The sequence below is a fragment of the Sciurus carolinensis genome, chromosome 16 (genome assembly GCF_902686445.1).
Source record: "Sciurus carolinensis chromosome 16, mSciCar1.2, whole genome shotgun sequence".
In the NCBI taxonomy this organism is placed as follows: domain Eukaryota; kingdom Metazoa; phylum Chordata; class Mammalia; order Rodentia; family Sciuridae; genus Sciurus; species Sciurus carolinensis.
This window is the reverse complement of record NC_062228.1, coordinates 65,288,765-65,309,823: the sequence shown is the minus strand read 5'-3', so window position 1 is coordinate 65,309,823 and position 21,059 is coordinate 65,288,765. Positions and strand designations below refer to the sequence as shown.

Sequence of the window (21,059 nt, the reverse complement as noted above, 5' to 3'; positions counted from 1 at the left end):
GCCCCGCACGAAGGTTCCGCCGCCGGAGCCGGCCCCGCCCGAGGGGTGGCGACGGTCAAGCTGCGGAGGGCCCAGAGGACCTGCAAAAGCCCCGACCCGCCAATAAACTGAGACCGGGAGGGGGAAATGTTGCCCGAAAGCCCTCAAGGATGCTACTGTCCATAGAGTAAAGGGGGAGACAGGTCGAGGCCAGCCGTTAGCTCTGACGTGAATAGCCACGATCCTCTCCTCCCGCGAGTTGGGGAACGGAGGCCGAGGAAGCCGGCGCGGCCAGACGCGCGAGTGGGAAGATGTGACATTTGGGGCGGGCACATGGGACGCTGAGGCCGAGAGCTGGCTAGATGTACTGGGAGGGAGGTGCGACATTTGCTGTGGACCGTGGGGAACGGAAGCCCCGAGTAGGCCATCACTGCTGAGCACACAGGTGTGAAGTTGTGCGTTCCCGCTGAACACGTGGGAAAGCCGGGCCCAGAGGCCAGGCCTTGCGGGATGTGCAGGTGCCGAAGGCCGGGCCCGCAGCAAGCCTAGCGCCAGTGTGCCTGCTGCCGGCCGGCTGCGTTCTGGAAGGGCGCCCGCGGAGCCCGCGGAGCCCGCGGCGGGGCCCGGGTGCGCCTCCCTGGCGCAGAAGCACCGGGAGGCCCCGGTGTCCCCAGTGCCTGCGGGGGCTTGAGCAGCGGCGCTCTCGGGCTGCTGGAGCCCTGGCCCAGGCGAACGCTTCGAAATTACAGGGCGAGCGGAGCGTGGCCCGAGGGAGAGCGCTACACCGCCGCAGGAGAGGACGGGAAGCGGGCGGCGGAGCGGCAGCAGCGCTGGAAGCAACAGAGGAAGTCTGAACGCTCTCGCGCCCAGCCCAGGACCGGCTGGACCGCTTCTAGGAGAGCTGTCCAACATCTTTGACGCCAGTGCTCCTAGGCTCGGTCAGCTCCAGAGAGCCACAAGCCACGCGGGGCTACTGCTCACTTTAAAGGGAGTTAGTGCCTCTAAGAATAAGTACAAATTTGACTCAACTTTGCTTAATTTAAATCTTTATAGCCACAGGGGCTATTTATCTATCCTATGGGATCGATAGATATTCCATGCTCAACCAGTTGTGAACCTGAACCCTGAGGGCCAAAATAAGATCATTATATTTGGTTTGATTATCAAGGGTTTTGTTGTTTTAAATTTCACCAACGTTTGACTGGGTAATATTTTCAATTCCAGAAAGTGCACAGATTCAAAGTTCCAGGCACACATGGAAATAAAAGTCCCGAGATGTGGCAACAATCATCTGGAACCGAGCAAGTCTCCTATCTTCTCTAGAAACCCTCAAGTGATCCAAACAATTGCGATATTAGGCTAAAATTAAAGTTCCCTTAATGTTGTGCTGTCTAGAACAACCACAGCTGACACATCTAGTCTGAATTAAAATGGGCTGTTTAAGTGCAGATTCCCAACAGATTCCAAAGATTTAGTGGAGAGGGGGGATGTAAACTATCATGAATATTTTTTAAATTATTTTGGAGTTGTAGATGGACAGCATGCCTTTATTTGCTTATTTCTGTATGTGGTGCTAAAGATTGAACCCAGTGCCTCACATGTGCTAGGCAAACACTCTGGCACTGACCCACAGCCCCAGTCCCATATGAATAATTTTTATGTTGAATATTCTGAAATATAATTTTGAATACATATGTATACATACTGGTTTAAATGAGGTATGAATTAAAATTAATGTTGCATGTCCCCTTTCCTTTTTTAGCATAGCTACTAAACAATTTAAAATTTCATATTTGGCTTATTCTCCTTCTACTAGACATCACTGCCTTAGATGTCCTCCCACTTTGATAATTTTATGGTGGGCAAGGGGGAGTAGTCGGGGCTTTGGAGAATGGAAAACTAAGGGCATGCCTGCTCTAAAGGGCCCAAAGCCTGCTCTGGTCACCTGACCCACTTCACTCACCTGTTCACCTGCCCATACATTTGAGACACTTGAATTTATCATCCTTTCTACTTTCTGGGTCACCATTCCCACATACTTCAACTGTTCCCTTTATCTACGTCAGGCTTCTCAACTTCAGCACTGACATTTTGGGCTGCATCCTTCATTGTAGGCGCATCTTGTGCACTACGGAATGTGAAGTACAAGCCCAGTGGCAACAACATTCCCCAGTGTCCCCGAGAGGCCACAATACTCCCGGTTGAGAATGACTGGTCAGCAGGAACAGCTACCCAATCTGAATCTCCCACCCCAGTCCCACTCTCAAGTTTCAGATCCCTGTAACTATTTGCACCCATGAGAGCCACACTCACCCCACCCCAATATCAGAAAATAACATCAATGACCAGTATTAAGCCCTTATCCAGTGACTGTCATTGCTAAATGTGCAGACCACTCAACGCAGACTCACAAGTTAAATGCCATGAGGATCCCTGTTTTAAAAGAAGAGATCATGCAAGTGGTCTAAGATCATACATCTGAAGGTGGGACAGCACCTGCTTCTGCCTAGCCCCAGGAAGCAATGTGATCCTACTGGCTAGCACCTCCACATTTACTCCCAGCTCATAGCAACAGTCTCTCCATCAACCATTCCCTTCCTCTAGTCCCTTCTCTCCATGGCAGTAGCCAGGTGATATCTGTTAAGCCCATGGAATCTTATCCTCTCCTGTCTTGAAACCAAAAAGAGGTTTTTGATGAGCTTAGAATCAACCCGGAGCTCCTTGGAGGCCAGTGCAGACCCTGGCTGCCTTTCCTTCCCTGGCCCATCACCACGGTATTGCCTTTCCATTGCCCACCTTGCCAGCCTCTCCCACTTTAAAAAAATTTTTTTTAGTTGTTGGGGGACCTTTATTGTTTATTTATTTATATTTGGTGCTGAGAATTTAATTATATTTGGTACCTCACACATGCCAGGTAAGTGCTCCACCACTAATTCCCAGCCCAGCCTCTCCCACTTTGAAGGCCTTTGTTGCTGTTCTCTCTGGAATGTTCCTTTCTGCCCCTCAGAAGGATGGATCCTTTCTGGCCATTCAGGTCTCAGCTCAAGTAATGCTTTGTCACTGAAGCCTTCAGTGGGGGTATCAGTTCACGTATGCAATAGCCTGCTATCTCATCGTTTTACTTTCTGTGTACCCCACAACAGGATCCACATGTCCTTGAACACTTATGGATCTGCTGTTTCACTGTCTGCCTTCTGCATGCTTCAAGAAGGCAGGCTCAGCTCTGTCCTGACCAGTATGCTAGCCTCTGCATCCACAAAGGCACCTGGAGAAGGTAAGGGAATAACAGTCAATATTGGTTGAATGAATGAGTGAATTTGATCATCTCCTCCAAAAGTCAAACTTTATACTTCTCTTCTCCCTTAAAAAGCATCACTGTCACCCTCATGGGACAGGATATTGATGAAGCCTCACCATCTGCATAAGTCCAACCCTTGAACATCTTCATTCCCTTACTCCCCAAAGTCAGACAGGCACCAAGTTCAAGTGTGTCCACGCCCTGATAGGCTCCTAAAGCCATATTCTTCTGTCCTCTAGGACCATTTCTGGCCCCTGCCCCCTCACCTGGACCCCAGAGCCAGCCTTCTCCCTGGTACCCTGGATTCCAATTCTCTCCCCACACTGACCTGGCAGATTCTTCTCAAAACTATGTTGAATGTGACTTATGCACCACTCAAAGCCTCCAGCAGCTTCAGGACCAAGTCCAAGTTCCTCATCCTGGAATCTGAGACCCTTCATGAAGGGTGCAGTCACTTCTCTGTCTTGTTTCTCAGTGGTACTGCAGACACACTTGGCACTTCACAGCCCCCTGGCCAGAGAGTGACTTCACAAGGCTCCATGTACAAAGCCTTGTTTGTCCTCTGCAGCACCCTACTCCCTAGCCTTCAGGAATGCCAAGGACTCTGACCTTTTGAAGCTGGCTAGACATCTCCTGTATGTCCAGATCACCACTCTGCCAGATGCAGAAGGATATTTCTAACACTCCCTCTACTTAAAATCCTCCCATGAATCTACCACTCAACCTGGCATCAGCCTCTTTTCCCACCTCTGCCCTCATCCAACCTTGACTAGATAGCCCAGTAAATCATCTGACTTCACTGTTCACACCTCCAACTTGGGGCCAGTATGTCTGGGCTCATGCTCAGTCTGAGGTTCCCCTCCCACCCTCCAATGTCATCGCATAATCTCCTTTTCCCTGGCAATCACTCTCTCTCCAGCCTCACCCATAACCAATTATCCATTCCCTCAAACTTCATGCTCCTACCCAGGGTCGAGCATAAACCTCAGCACTCCAGGCAGGCAGACAGTCAGGGACACTCCATGTCCTCAAAGGGGAGACGCTTGCCTGGGTACTCCAGCCCGAGAGCAGAGTGACCCCCACTCAAGCACCCTCCCCTCGCTGTAGCTGCCTGCAGCCTGGCCCTGCCTACTTCAGGAACCTTTCCCAGACCATCCCCTTTTCTCAACGACTGCTACCTCCTCCGAGGAGGAAAGTGATTTCCAAGTTCAAGTCTCAGGTCCAAACAAAACTCCCCAGACTTTCTGCCTTCCTCTCTATACCGGCCCGGCCTTCCCTCGCAGGACTTCAGTCTCCAATGCCCACTGTCTGGGAGCCACCTCCCTCACCGAGGTCCTCACTGCACTGCTGGGCAGGACGCGAAGGACACTACACTCCTGACTCTGCCGGCCTCAGTCCCCAGGCGCAGCAAACTTCCGGGCCCTGAAGTGGCTGCAGGGATAACTTCCGGGGATGCTCTGACCCCGGAAAAGGGGGAGGGACCAGATTAGGGATAGGGAGTAGCAGGACAGCTCTCCGGCCAGAAACTCGCCCCGCAAAAGAAAGGTTCCCAAGGCATTCGGGTTCCACTCGACACCAACAATTCAAAAAGAATCAAAACTAATATTTTTTTGAGCCTGTCACAGCAGGCACCATGAGTTAGTATGAATAAGCAATAGAGCATTAAATGCTACCTTTGTACAGTATGTATGATATTTGTACAATAGGTATTATTTGTCCACTACCTACTGACATTCAGCCATCTCCCATTCATCCTGGGCATCCTGGAAAGGGAAGCGTGTCCCATTTTACTGATTGGAAAACTGAGTTCCACAATGAAACAGATTGCTCCCAGTCTATAAAGAGAAGCCGTGGCAGAGGTAGGGACCCAACCCCTACATCTCAACCCTGGCCAGGAAACCTAGGGAAAAGGGGCCTTAGAGTCCACAAATCATTCCCTATTTCATGAAAGGAAACTGAGGTGAAGAATGAGTCCTTTGCCTCATGTCATACAGCAAGTATCCAGTGTGACCAGGACCCAGGCCTCTACTCTCTGTACCAGAAATAAGAGAACCTATGAAGCCCCATTTGCCTGTCAATGATGCAGCCCAGTGGACCTGGACATGCTGGGCCTCCTACAAATGCCAGGGACAGAGCAGGCAGGTGTGAGTCTGATACAACTGGGGCTGATGTGTGGCCCCATGCATGAAGCAATGCCTTGGAAGATGCCCGAGGGCTTGATGACTTGCCATGAAGGTAGCACAGATGTGGGGCTGGAGCTCCCATTGGACCATTCTGTGGCTCTCAGGTACAGAGAGTTCTTGAATACCCACAAACCCTGTAGAAGAGTAGAGCTCCTGCCAGTTCCAGCCCAGGGCTCCAGTGGGAGTAGGTCATCTTCCACTATGTACATGGAGGGAACATCATTTCCATTGTAGTAGGAGACAGTCCTTTTAAGGGGGAACACAGGTCACCAGAGTGACGGGAAGAGGCCTGTGTAAGGGCAGGAGTCACCCTAGGGGAGAACGGGTCCATGGCCTCCTCAGAAACAGGTATAAAGTACTTGTGATCCTGAGCCTGAAAGAAGGGGACGAGGAATGAAACAAACCTCTCTAACCCACATCCCAAGACATGCATATCCCCCTCTGTGAACATGTTTCCCTTGGCTAATGCACCTTGAGGCCTTTTCTCTCTCTCTCCTGCTGACCCCTATAGACTTCCAGTATGCCCTGGAGTGGGACATCATCCAGTCTTCAACATGAGAGCTAAGAAACAAGTGCTACTTTGTCCCATTATGACACCAGAGCCAAGCTCTTCAACTGACATCTCCCAAGTTGGACATTGGAGACCCAGGGACACTGACTACTAAGGCCATAGATCTATGCCCAAGTCAGTAAGAGACTCAGTCTTCCCTAGTGCACTAGGACATGCTGAGCCAGCTCTCTGGTACTCCTGAGCAACTTGGGACAGAAGTAACAGGTATAAGAAACCCAGTAGATGGGCAGGATGTCCTGCTTCTCCCCTGTGCACAATTTGTCTGTGCAGATGTGTGCACAGCCAGTGACCAAGTATCGCCTTTGAATCAGGGCAGGACATGGGCCTGGAGGCCCAGAGGGAAGGCAAAAGGTGAAGCCTAAGGGAAGAGGTTCAAGATGGAGGCAGGAATCTATGATTGATGAGGATATACTCCAGGTCATCTTTGAATCCAAAGGAGCAACAAAAAACTGGGATGAATTCATTAACTCAGGAAGAGGTAAGCTCAGAGTTGAGGTGGCCCAAGAACTTTTCTGTATCCCCCAACCTTTATCTACCTCATCCTCCGTCCCCCTTCTACTTAGATCCCTCATGTTCCACTGACGTGCATCTTAGTCATTCTTTCAATGAATGTTTATAAAGACTCTCCTGTGTATACCAGCCTCTGGGCCTAAAAGAGTGAGAGTCCCTGTCTTCTTCCATGAGGCTACAGTTCTTATAGACTGGTCTTTATCAGGTAGCTGTTGTGACAAGAAACTCTCTTAGCCCTTATGGGGCAACAAAACCAAAATATCAAGATATATCCTCCACTTTACAGATCAGGCCATTGAAATTCAAAGAATACTCAGGCTGTCTTCAGAGTTACTAAGGGACCTTTTATAAGCAAAGGCTAGTATTTCAAGGGAGGTGGTCATTTCATTTATCAAATTCAACTTTAGCACTTTGCAAATGAGGAAACTGAGGCCCAGAAAAGTGAAAGCTGACCTTGGGTCAGCAGCAGGTGGACAGTAGAGCTGAATTAACATCAGTGCTGGGAAGGTCTCCGCCCACTCACAGATGGGGAATCATTGCAGGCCCCTCCTCCGTGAGATGGGTGCAGGGGTGCCACTAGTAGAAAGCTCAGGTGGAAATGAAGCACACCTTCCTTAGGGAGGGTCATCTGGGAAAACGGGTCCCAGCAATGGTGCATCTCTCAGCCCTCAAGGGTGTGGCTTGAGGCCAACAATCCATATGCTAGGTGTGGGTGCTGGAAAGGAAAAGAAAGGAGAAACCTAGTGGGACCTTTGAGTTTTGTCTCTGAGAGTCCTGTAAGTTCACGAAGAGACTATCTTTTTCCTCCTACACATATGAAATTAGTTCTATGAATTCTATCTAGCTGTGTGAATTCAGCAGCATATGGCCACAGCCATCTTGAGTCACAGCTGCCAGAGTATCCCCAGGTCCTGGCACCAGAAATGTGACTCTTTGATATTAGCTTAAGATAAACTAGGTACATTTCGGCCAGCATGAAGTCACTTATGTCCTAACCAGTATATACAGCCCTCCTCTGACACAAATTTCAAGGATCTACTTGATCTTCTGCTGTCCATGACCATGCTTCTGCTAGTAAAGCTCTCAAAAGTGGGACCCTGTGCAATCCTGGGTCAGTGCGCCTCTTCTTCAGTCTCCTGGCCCCTTGTGACTGGTTCGCAGACACTGGGTTGGGACACACACACACACACACACACACACGAACCCCTTTGGAAACCTGGTTTGCATTTTTACACATAAAACACAACTTGACCTAATTCAAGTGCCCAGCTGCTACTATTTTGGACAGACAGCTGCTACTATTTTGGACAGACGTGTCTACAGGAGAGGACAATAAACAGGCAACTATGATGCAACACTAGCTCCAAGAGGCCAGGAGGAGCAGACGCTCCAACTGAGGGAGGGTCACAGAATTGGGAAGGTTTTTCCAGAGGAGATGTCTGAGTTCAGACTTGTGGTCACAGGAGAATAGGTTGGAATGGGGAACAGCTAGTGTAGTTGCAGGCAAAGTGAATGGAGGGTGCAAAATCCAGGACTAGAAAAGCACAGACAACTGCTCATCTTTCAGAGCCCAGCAAGGGGCGATCCTGACTGGAGACAAACACATTGCCAGCCTGAGGAACTTGAATTGTGTGCTGCTGGCACTAGGGCTTCATGGGGGAACACAGTTACTGGGCAGTAGAAATGTTCCTCTGAAACCGGTGGCCTTGAGCAGTGCAGGAGAAGCTGAGGAGTGAGAAAGGAGGCAAGATCGCTTTTGGGAGGAAATGAGTTGCCCCAGATGAACAGGTTACATATAAACCAGTCTTCAGAAATCTGGGTTTCATTTTACACATAAAACACAACTTGTCGTAATTCCATGACAACCCAAGACACACCTGCAGGTGTGACAGTAAGAGTGCTCAGGGAGGTGTCATGTTGCATGTGGCCAGAGTGCAAAGTGGCGAGAGGAGAGTTTGGCAGGCACTGCCTCCTGAAGAGCTCTGTCTCACACACTCCAAGACGAAGAGCTCACACACCGCCCCGGACCCTCTCAGGCTGAAGAGCTGCATTTCTCATGTTGGCTCCGGAAGGAACTGTGGAAGGCTTTCTACCTTGTGGAAGATCTTCGCCTGCACGTTTTGATGGGGCTACTGAATTGAGAGGTGAGGCCCTGGAGGTTGGTGCTGCCACCCAGAAGACAAAGCGTTAAGTTCTGAGGTCGGGAGGGATGTGGGAGGATGGGAGACCCCATGAAGAAGGTGAGATGCAGAAACGAGTTCAACCGGCCAAACTAACAGCGCTAGTTCCCCTGTGTTCCACACCATCCGTGCAAAGGCACTGTGCTTGGTACTTTTGTATACGGCTTTCTTTCTTTCCCTTGAGCGGCAACAGAATCATTTCTGTTTCGCGAATGACAACAGGATACGCAGAGGGAGGTCACACTCCAGAACGCGCGATGGACTGAGCCAGAAGCCGCTGACACACAGGCCTCCATCTAAGGAGCCTGGCTCTTTCGTTCGGTCTTCGGAGGCCAGTTCCCGCCCCACACCGCTCGGCCTGCGCTCCGGGCCCTTCTAGCCGCGCCCCGCCTCTCTATGGTCCTCCCGCCGACCCCTCTGCGCTCCGGCTTCCTCTCGTTGCCTTCCGCCCGGGCCGTCTACCCGCCGCCGACATCCCGCTGGTGACACCGCCTCCCCTCCGACCTCGTCGGTTCTGGAGCCCCCGGCCCGCCGCGCCCATCAGACCCGTTATCTGGGCTGCCTGTCTGGTCCGCCGAGCAGAAACGGCGGCCGCAGGACAGCGGCTTTAGGGGCGGGCCGGTGAGGGCGGGGCCGGCCGCCCCGGGGACGCGCGAGGGGAAGCGAGGCCCCGGCGCCTGCCAGGTGCTGCGGCCGGACTCGCGCCCGGGACGCGGGTCCGCGCCCTGCCCGACCTGCCACCTCCGCTCTCAGGTGGGAGCCGCATGATCTCAGCCGCAGAGGAGTGTTCTGTCTCTCCATTCTCGCTCCGACCCAGCCGGGGACCGACGGACCCGGATAGTTGCATAGACTGGGGGCTGAGGCCCAGGGTAGGAAAGGGCGGCTCTCAGAACTCAGCCAGTCTCGGTCCTGGGCTCCCAGTCCTCAGAGCCAAAGGGCTCCCCTGTTTTAAAATGGGCAGAGGGGTTGGTAACAGGAAGGTTCCCACCAGAGGCCTTAGGGCCCCTACAACAAGGCTCCAGTCTGAACCCTAGCCTCATCCCTTTAGGCTCCCCCTTCATGGAAGCAAAGCAGCTTTACACTTTAAACACGAAGCGCTCAGTTTGGAGGGGCCTCACCGGCCTAAATGCTTCCTGAGTAAGGAATAACCATGATTCAAAGATTATTTCAGATTAGTCACTGCTCAAAAACTGCAACTCTGGCAGACCTGTAATCCCAGTGGCTTGGGAGGCTGAGGCAGGAGGATCGTGGCTTCAAAGCCAGCCTCAGCAACAGGGAGACCCTGTCTCTAAATAAAATGCAAAATAGGGCTGTGGATGTGGCTCTGTGGTCGAGTGCCCTCGTTATGGGGTGCAACTTAAGAACAGAGCGCTCACCACTGAGAAGTCCAAATTTGAGAGTCTTTATTAAACCGGCCAGCTGTCTCACACAACACCCCAAAAATGGTTATTGGGAGAACAGCCCCAACCATAGAGTTGTAGGGGTTCTTATACCAAAAACCAGTACATCAATCATAAGTGTCTGTTGCTATGATTCAAAATTATAAACTAACATGGGATCTGAAATCACCAGCAGAAGGGAAGGTGGGTCAAAATGACCTCACTTAGGTACAAACTAAAGAATGGTTACTAACATCTAGACAATCGCTGTTGACATCACCATTGACATGGTACATTGTTTTGGAAAACAGGAATAAAAAAGAACGATTTTTCATAAGAATTGCCATTTCGTCATTTTGTGTTGCCAAACATGTCATGCTAAATAATTGATGACGGGTACAGAGATGGGCATTCCCATGGGAGAAGCATTTCCTACCTAACATGGAGTCTCAGAGCAAAATGGAGTCTGTTTAGTCATTGTCCATATAGCCTGGCCTATACCGTTTCCATGAAGCCAAATCTGTCAGTCCATCACACACTGAGTTCAATCCCCAGAAACCACCCCCCCCAAAAAAAAAACCCTGTAGCTCTGTTAAATTCTCACATGCAAGAAATTTGATTAGGATTTTCCCAAACCTGACAACAATGCTAAAACTACAACAGTTATGAACCTGAAATAAAAATTTTACTACATTATCAAAAATAAATATGTGTATATATATTTATTAATTTTAAATCAAATGTATATGTACATAGATAGATAGATAGTGATAGGAATTGAACCCAGAGTTTCATGCATGGGCTGTCTACCACTGATCCAGCCTTTATATATATTTTTTGGTTTTGGTCATTAAACCCAGGGGCACTCTTACTAATGTGCTATATCCCCAGCCGCTTTTATTTATTTATTTATTTTGAGACAGGATCTTGTTAGTTGCCAGGCAGAGCCTGTAAGACTGGCCTTGAACTTGCGATCCTCCTTTGTCAGGCTCCCAAGTAGGGAATTGCAGGCATTTGCCACCACACCAGCTCCAAAAATGAAATGTTTGATCAACCATATTAAAGCAAAGATTGATTATCTTTCTATTCTATGCCTAAAATGGTATTAAAGCCTGGCATGGAGGCGTATGCCTGTAATCCCAAGCCCTGGGTTTTATCTCCAATATAATAAAGGAGAAGAGAAAACAAAATGGTATTACAAAATTGTTGTATGAAGTGTAGTTAAGAATGTAAGATAAAAAGCATTATAGAACTGTCTCGGGCGATGAGAAATTCATAAAAATTTTATCCTTTAAAATTTGGGATTTGCATATGATAATTATTATCCTTTAAATGAATTGATTGGGCTTTCTTTTCTCATACTTAATGCTCCTGGGTATGTGTTGTTTTGAACTTTCATTGATGTGCCCTTTTTCTTAATTCTCTTAGATTTCTTCCTGCCTTTCCAGGTAGTCCAGGTTTTGCTGGCTGACTAGGTTCAGTGAGCTCCTTCCCTACGCTGGATCTCATTTCCCCCCATCTGTGCAATGAATTGGGCTTACCTGCTCTGCGCTCCTTTCTGTCCCTAGAAATGTCAGAATGAAAGTGAACTGAGAAACAAGGAATTCCTCTTTGGTGAGCACAACCTGGTCTACCTCTGGACGGTACCCAGTGAGCCTACAATAAGCATCAGTTAACCTGCTGACGTTAAGCCATTGAGAGACCCAGACAGGGAGGCCTGAGGAGGACCTCTTGGTGGTTTACTACTGGCTTAGGACTTCAGGCAACCATCATTACTAGATTTTTTTTTTCATTACTAGCTTCTATTCCCTCATTTATTCATGTCACAGTCAGTACACGTATGTCTTTTTTCATAGACATTTACACTTATTCATTGATTCACTAATTAAAAATGTTTTTATTGAACATTCTGTCATGACAAAAATACAAATTAAAAATTAAATAAGAATGTTTTTGAATACCTCAACATCCCAGATACCAGCGCGTGTGCACAGCTACTGGAGGGACTGATGAAGACATGGTCTCTCACTTCCAGGGGCTTGCACTCTGACATGGATAAGCCATGACTTGGGAGTTTTCAAAAATCGGATTTTAAATATTGGCTGCAGGTTCCCGATACCAACATTTTATTTTGAGAATTTTCAGAGAAAAGCTGAAAGGCTTGCACAGTGAACATACACATTATGTAGGTTGTTTGTTTTGGTTTTGGTTTTGGTTTCGGTTCCAACCCAGGGCCTTGCACATGCTAGGCAAGCACTCTGCCACAGAACCACACCCCCAGGCCTTTTTATTTTATTTGGAGACAGGATCTGGCAAAGTTGCCCAGGCTGACTTCAAACCTGCCTTCCTCCTGCCTCAGTTTCTGAAGTAGCTGCTGGGATACTGCATAAGTTTATAATGTTTAAATATCATCTACACTTTACCCTGAAAACCAGTCATTTTTAAAAACACCTTTATTGATATATGACCCACCCACCCTACAGTTCATCCACTTGGATGGCACGATTCCATGGCTGAGGGCATACATCACTATGGCCATTCTCACCACAACCCTGCCAAGATGGTGTTATGGGGCCCAATGTGAAGATGTCAGGTGAACACTAGAGGAGACACCACTTGCCCAAAGCTGCAGATATGTGCACGTATCGCCATGGTCAGTTTAGAACACGTTCACCATCCCCACGCCCTCCCTCATTCCCTCACCTCCAGTCACTCGCCACTCGTCCTCAGGAAACTCTAACCTGGGTTTTGCTCCTGTAGATTCCCCTGGTCTAGATGTGTGGTGTGAATGAAATCATATACTGTGCGTACTATGTGACCATTTCTGTCTGGCTTATTTCACTTAATGTTTTTTTTTTTCTTTTTCTTTTTTTCCTTTTCTTTTTTTGTATTGGGGATTAAACCTAGGGGTCTTAGCCACTGAGCCACATCTCCATCACTTTGTTATATTTTATTTAGAGACAGGATCTTGCTGAGTTGCTTGTAAGTTGCCGAGGCTGGCTTTGAACTCATGACACTCCTGCCTCAGCCTCCCCAGCCACTGGGATTACAGTGTCCAACTCACTTAAGGTCTTCAAGGCTCATGCATATTATAGCAGGTGTCAGTACTTAATTTCTTTTTATGGTCAAATAATGTTCCATTGTATGGATATGCCACATTTCATTCATCCATTTGTCAGTTGATGGACATCTGGGTTACTTCTGCACTTTGGCTATTATGAAAAAATGCTGTTTGTGAGCACTTATGTATTTATTTCTTGGACACATAACTAGGAGTGGAATCTTTGAACCATATGGTGAGTCTTTTAACCAATCAGTTTTAAAGGACAAGCAAGGCATGATGGTGCATGCTGGTAATCCCATGCTGAGGAAGCTGAGGAGGCTGAGGCAGGAGGATGGCAAGTTTGAGTTGGCCTGAGCAACTCAGTGAAACCCTGCCTCAAAATTAAATACAAAGGGTTGGGGATGTAGTCAAATAATGTAGCACCCCTGGATTCAATCCTCATGAACTTTTTTTGTTTTTGTTTTTGAGGCAAGGAGTCCAGGACCAATGAGGTGAGGTGGCACACTCAGGATTTCATAGTAAGAAAGTGAGAGAGGGGCTGGGGATATAGCTCAGTTGGTAGAGTGCTTGTGTTGCAAGCACAAGGCCCTGGGTTCGATTCCCCAGTACCCCCCCCAAAAAAAAAAAAAAAAAAAGAAAGTGAGAGAAAGAAGCAAGGCAGGGGCTGGTCTCAGTGGTGGAGCACTTTCCTGGCATGTGTGAGTCACTGGGTTCAATTCTCAGGACCTCATAGTAATTAATTAAATAAAGGACCATTGACAACTAAAAAATATATATATATATATGAAAAGAAGCAAGGAAGGATCCCGTATCTTCTGATCCCAAGCAGACTCTTTATGTCATCTTATGTTGGTTTCGTGTAGCCTCAGGTCGTGTGATAGGCTGTCCGTGCCAGGCCAGGCCCCAAGGGCCTCAAGAAAGGCAACAGGAAAGGGGCAATAAACCCAGAGTTATTCAGCACCAGTTGCTTCCAGGATTGAGGCTGGACCCTTGGTGTTCTGTGGTGCTTTCACCACAACCCTGCCAAATGGTGTAAGGGTGCTTACTTTGCTGCTGTCAGCTGGACACTGAGAGGAGACACCACATGCCCAAATTTGCACAGCAAATGGATAAACAGATCTGGACCCATGTTTTCCATCTTTTAAAACTTACGGTTGTTCAATTGAAGCACACTTTCCTCTTCAAATATTTAATGATCTCAAGATCCAGTAAACGAGTCTTTATTGCAAAGATCCAGTCACTCACTAACTCACTGGGGCATCTACGTGCCTTCTCTGTGGCTGCAGAGATGAAATCATCCTGACTCTCAAGAAAGGGAGAGCAGAGAACGAGTTGTGCCCCAAATATCATTTGACAAATGGGGAACCACTTAACACCCACAGAGTGGCAAACATTTAAAAGTTTGTTCAACTAGTGGTTGGTAAGGATGTCAACCAAGGGGGACACCAGTCATTGCTGGTGGGCGTGTAAATTGGTAGAAATAATTCTAGCTAACACATGACCTACTTTGTATCATACACTATTCAAAACATTTTAGAGACTTCTTCATCCTTATAGGGACTGTGTGATGTATGATCTTACTTTTGTGAATTAGGAACCTGACAGGAATGGCTACTTGTCTATTAGACTCAACAAGAACATGCAGTGCCTGGAGCCCATGTACCCTAAGGGACTCACACACACATTTTAGTTTATTTTTATATTACAAGAAAATCAGGCAGGATGGTGCACACCTGTAGTTCCTGCTACCTGGGAGACTGAGGCAGGGGATCTCTTGAACCCAGAAGTTCAAGTCAGGATTGGGCAACATATTGATACCCCGTTTCAAAAGCAATCAAAAGAAAAACATAATCCATGTTTGGTTATGTTCATCTATATACCAGAGTAATTATAAAATATAATCTGTAGTGTATTTTAGGGTTGAAAGGACCCACAAAGATACAGTTTCCCGGGTCCATGAAAACCATAATGCATTATTAAATGCCTTACCCAAGATTTCCCAGTAAGTTATGGAGTCATTGTAATTCCACTGTGGCTGAATTTGCTTGATCAAACTCCTTGATCCAGCAATTCAGCTCCCAGGTGGATAATCTGTATCTCCCAAACTTGGTTGATATTGTTGCTGCTCTTTGTGGTGCTGGTGATAGAACACAGGGTCTGTGATGCTAGGCATGCACTTTACCACTGAGCTACATCCCTAACCTCCAGGGGTATCAGAGAAAATGCCCTTTGGTTTCAAGGAGACATGAGCAAGGGTGTTTGTGGCAATGTTGTTTGTAATAATAAAATTTTGGGCCAATCCAAAACAATACCAAGGCAGGGGAAATTAGAGTTTGCACTGTTATATAATTTACTGTCAAATTTTAAAACATGCAGAACAAGTTCATATCTTTTCATACATATAGCAAAAATTTTTTAAATATAAGCATGAGCCAGGTGTGGTGGTGCACAACCTGTCGTTTCAGCGACTTGGGAAGCTGTGACAGGAGGATCCAAGTTCAAGACCAGTCTCAGCAACTTAGTGAGACCCTGTCTCAAAAAACAAAACAAACAAAAAGCCATGCATGAGAATGAGGAAGAGCAAATGCAAAACCTAATAACCCCAGGCAAGGGAGAGAGGAGAATGAATGTCCAGGTACACAGAAGGCTCAGACTAGACTGTATGAGTTATGTACATTTTAAGTGTTGTTTTGTTGAGGATGAGGAATTATATTATTCTGTATTCTTTCCTATGCAGAAGTGTTCGTAACAAAATAAATATAAGTAAAAGATGTGTATCAGTTGAGATAGGTTATGCTGCAGCAAAAACAAACCAAAGATCAAAGGAATTAACGCAACAAAAGTTTATTTTAAAGGCTACCTATCTGGGCTGTGGGTGAAGCTCCATGATAGAATGTGTGCTTAGCATGATTTAGGACCTGGGGCACAGGAACCATCTCAAAGTTCAGTGGCTCAACATAACAATGATTGTTTTAAGCGTTATACATCCAAGGCACCAGCTTTGTGTTCATTAGTCACTCCGGAGCCCAGGCTGATGGAAACTTCACTTTGACCAACAATCTCCGCCAAACCCGGGAAGAATGGAAGGCTGTGGATCGCTCTATGGCTCTTAATGCGTGCTGAGGGGGACACACATCACTTTCACCTGCAAAGAAAATCGCACGACTACATTTAACTTCAAAGAAAAATGCAACCCTACCGTGTTCCCCGAAGGGACAGCAAACTTGGGAGCGACCGTCACATTTATGGTTCTCCTGCCCTGCCAAGGAAACAATGTAAGAGTGTTCCGCGGTTCTTCGACGTCTCTTTCCTCCCGGGGCTTTCACGACAGTGCTGAGTTCTGTCCAGGAGAAAGGGGAGTGTTCCAGGGAAGGGCAGTGACGCACTCAGGCACGCAGCCAGGCCGCAGAAAGAGCACGGAGCCCTGTCCTTGGTGCTGCCGCAGCCTCTGAGTTTGCGCTCTCTCCTCCAGGCATCCCCGCTCGCGCGGTTTGCTTCCTCTCGGGACCACCTGAGCTGCTGTTTACTGAGAATCTTTCTCGACACCGACTTAAAAAAATTTTTTTTAGTTGTTGGTGGGTTTTTATTTTTCATTTATTTACTTGCGGTGCCAAGAATCGAACTCAGTGCCTCACACATGCCAGGCAAGCGTTCTACCACTGAGCCACAGCCCATCGACACCGACTTTTTTAAAAAAGCCTTTTATTCATGAACTTACTTCGCATCACTACGTTATCACGAGCCACGCCGAGAAGGCAACCACAGAAACGTTTGCTATGAAAACGACACGCAGTTCTTCCACTCTCTGAGGCTCCACCGAGCAAGCTTCGGGTCTGCTAGTGCCGGTTTAAAAGGGGCGTCTGAATCCCTCGCCCGGTGATGCAGACAACCCAGCGCCACGCTACATCTCTCCTCGCCGGCCACCTTCCCGCAGGAAGAGCTGACAGTGGCCCGGGAGACCCGCCCTGGCCCCGCCCCCTCCGCCCTGCAGTGCGCCGGCGCAGAACCTCTTACGCCAGCCCGAGCCCCGCCCCCTTGGAGAGCGACCATTGGCCTCGGGGACCGGGCTTGGGCACAAGATGGCCGCCGTGCGCCCGGAGCACCCGAGTCCGAGCTCACCGACCCCGGAGTCACGATCCCTGGAGCCGCCGGACCTGGTGCGGGCGACAAAGGGGCCTGCGCGGGGTGGCTCGAGGCGGGAGGCGGGGCGGTCGCAGGGCAGGGGGCGGGGCCTATGAGGGTTGACGTGGGTGGAATCAGGGTGCCTGCCCTGGGGGCGGAGCTTCTTGAGTATTTTCTGGGGCGGGGCTTAGGGAGGAGCCTATGGGGTTGGGGCGGGGCATAGGGGGCGGGGCCTAGCGACCGGGGTTGTCTGTGGGGCAGGATTGGGTCGTGGGTGAGGAATCTCAGGGATTCGTTTGCATAATTAGGGTAATGCCTTCATGGGGGCGGGGTCTCCGGAAAATTCTTGGGCTAGTCAACTTGCCTGGAGGTTCCAAAGGTGACCCTGAAAGGGAGTAATTATCAGGTCACTATGTTGGGGTGGAGGGATGTCTATGTCTCGGTAATACCCACAGGAGAATTTGCGGGGAGGAATGGGTTTCCCAAATGACTTTGGAACCTCCTCCTCGTTCCCCTCATTCAGGATGGAGAGTAACTGAGTACATTCATTCATTCAACAAACATTTACTGAGCTGCTGTTCAGGGTCTATAATGGAGAGGTGCCCAAGACAGACAAGGATTGTGTTCTCTTGTAGCTTGCCATCCTGTGAGAGGAGAGAGACTATAAATGAGATTTTTGCGATACGTTCTATAAAAGAAATAAAAAGTGAGCTGATAGAGTGGGGGTTGGGGAGCTAAATTTAGACGACAGAGGTCAGCTGGGTGCCGGCTTCTTTTTATACTGGGGTCAGAGAGATAAGCAGGAGTCAGATCAGGGTGGCTATTATAGTGACGGTTTGGGGTTCTTTTGGACCTGTGGGAGGGTTTTGAGTGGAAAAGTGGCTTCATCTGATTTACATTTTCAAGAGCCCATTCAAGGGAGGTGGATTATAAGGGGACAGAGGTGGGAACAGATTCCCTCTAGGAGGCTCTTTCAGCAGGAGAAGCAAGAAACCACAGGGGTTTGAACTTGGGTGGAGAAGAGAAAAGCCTGGGTCCTTGAGGTATTTGGGGCAAGAGGGAAGAACTGAGGGCTCACAGCAGCATCCTGGGCTTGGAAACAACCTACTAGTGGAGGGCGCCCTGGCCTGCAGTGGAGCAGACCTTTAAGAAAGTGGGGGCCTATGGGGAGGTCTCCAGGCAGGGCCCACAGGCTTCTCTGTTCTTCTCCCTCTCCCAGGTCCTGGTGCCTGATGATGGCCATCCCGCCACACCCCCAAGTGACCTCATCGAGATCCAGGTGGTAAAGGTCACAGACACTTCGCTGGTACCAGAGCCACCAGAGCCAGGCTCTTTCCACTGTGCCTTGTGTCCAGCTGCCTTCCGACTGGTCTCCGAGCTGCTGTTCCATGAACATGGCCACGTGGCAGGCGCGGATGGTGGCGGGCAGGGTGGGGACCCAAGCCGGTGTCACGTGTGTGGTCACAGCTGCCCGGGTCCCGCCAGCCTCCGCGCTCACTACAGCTTGCACACGGGGGAGCGGCCCTACCGCTGCCCCCTGTGCCCGCGGGCCTTCAAGGCCTTAGCGCCACTGCTCCGGCACCAGCACCGACACGGGCTGGAGCCGGGCACCTCCGGCAGGCCTCCACAAGCCGCAGCAGCTGGAGAGCCAAGCCCCGGGGTGCCGCAGGAGAGGTCGGAGGTGGTGATGGCCGCTGCGGCTGCTGGCGCAGCCGTGGGGAAACCCTTCGCCTGCAGGTTCTGCGCCAAACCGTTCCGCCGCTCTTCAGACATGCGAGACCACGAGCGGGTGCACACCGGTGAGCGTCCGTATCACTGTGGCATCTGCGGCAAGGGTTTCACGCAGTCCTCGGTGCTGAGCGGGCATGCCCGCATCCACACTGGAGAGCGCCCCTTCCGTTGCACCCTCTGCGATCGCACTTTCAACAACTCCTCCAACTTCCGCAAGCACCAGCGCACCCACTTCCACGGGCCTGGGCCTGGGTTGGGAGACTCCGGAGGCCAGTTGGGATCATTGGTGGCTGAAGGGTCAGGGAGTGGGACAGGCAGCACCCTGGAAGGGGGCCGTGGGGAGATGGTGAAGGCGAAGGTGAAGGTTGACCAGTAGGCTGGGAGAGCAGGGCTGGGGGCAATAATTCTTGAAAAAGGAGGCTGATTGCAGGGGAGGGTGTGGGCGAAAGGAGGCAGGGCCAGAGTGGGTAGGGAATGAGCCGCTGGTGTTGGAGCATAAAGGGAGAGAACCAAGTTGTGGACTCCCAGAGACCCACATTACACCTGTGTGAGATGCCACAGAGGTGTTGATGCAGCCCTGTGTGTGCCCAGCTAAACATGAGGACCACAGGAAGCACTTCACTGCCGTTTGCATCCTTGTTAGGTTGTCCTTGGGCAAAACAGCCTGTTACAAAAGAACCTGGACACTACAAAGGAGAGCCACAGTTGAGTGGAAGGTGGGAAAATCAGGGGTATACCAGTGTTCCTGATCTAGTCCTGCAGAATGCTGGACTAAGTTGGGTGCTCCCTGAAGTGGACTGTGATGGAATCTTTTGCCTACCTCATTATACTGCACTGGACCTGAGTTGTATACAAACCCCCAGGCAGAAGATGCCCCCAGGTCATCTGTAAAGAGACCCAGAAGGTCCCCAAGTCACAGCTGAGAGCACTGAAGCCTCAAGGATGTAAGCCTAACCATAGGAATTGCATTCAGCACTGCTGCCTCTGCCCCCATGGTGGTTCCTCCTTAATCCATCCAGAGGCAACTGAGAGCAGCAAACAACCACCTGCTAACCCCTTTCTGAAGTGTTAGGCTTGGAGCCTGTGGTCCAACATATCTGCAAAGAAGCCTTAGGTTTCTCTGATTTCCTCCACTCTGAATTTGAAGCAGCTTATTGCTTAGTCCCAGGCAGTCCCAAGGAAGGACTTACTAATGGCAGCATGGCATTCGGGCCCAGCTGTGGAACAAGGAGGACTGGGGGCTGGAGGTGGGAAATCTTGTCTGTTCTATTAAAGGACTTGATGAAGGGGTTCTCTTTGTCAGTCTGGTATCTGGGTTGTCTGCTTTGGGGAAGTTGGGGAACAGAGCCATGCTGTAGTCTTGCCATGAACATTTAAGTTGCACTGTACCACTTCCCAAGCCTGTGTTCTCATCTTGAGAATGTGATTGACTAGGTGCTGGGTCTTCAGACCTTTCATTTCCAAGTGGGAGAAGGGTTTGGGAAGACTGGTACAATGTAGGGATGCCTGCAGATGTCCTGATCCAACATCGAGGTCGTAAGCACATTTGCTTAGTCCTGGTCTGCTCATGAGACAATAGGCCACTAGTGTCAGTCCCACTTAGCCAGCACCACAAGACAGCCTGCAGGGACTTAACTCACCCATTTGCCCCAGAAAAACACCTGTGCTCCCCATCTCAGGAACCTGGACATTCCTCCCTCACCTAACCCCTTACCAGTTTCTTGTGTTGAACACTTAAGTATCTGTGACATTTGGATACTTCTTTTCCTTGTCACTATTCTTATAGACCAAGCCAGCAGTGACCTCACAACTTTACTGCATAGCAGCCCAGCTGAGGCCTTCCCCACTCCATTCCCCCACACTGGAGCCATGTGTATCCCTGGCACCAATCCACAACTCCTTGTGCCTTTGAGAAGAGATCACAAATGTAAACACCAGAACTGTGTGGCCAGATTAAAGGCAAAAGTACCTGCGAGGTGAAATATGGCAACTGACACTTGGGCTCGGTGTTGGGATTCAACAAGGAGTGGTGGGATTGCCAG

At 49.4% G+C, this 21,059-nt stretch overlaps 1 protein-coding gene across 1 annotated transcript; it reads left to right on the top strand.

Annotated features, from left to right (window-relative positions):
- The first annotated feature begins 16,830 nt into the window (after positions 1 to 16,830).
- Positions 16,831 to 20,301, top strand: Znf784 (zinc finger protein 784). The gene is made up of 2 exons (XM_047527044.1): positions 16,831 to 17,321; positions 18,506 to 20,301. The coding sequence occupies exons 1-2, from the start codon at positions 17,244 to 17,246 to the stop codon at positions 19,391 to 19,393; spliced, it is 966 nt and encodes a 321-aa protein (XP_047383000.1). The 5' UTR covers positions 16,831 to 17,243; the 3' UTR covers positions 19,394 to 20,301.
- The last annotated feature ends 758 nt before the right edge of the window (positions 20,302 to 21,059 follow it).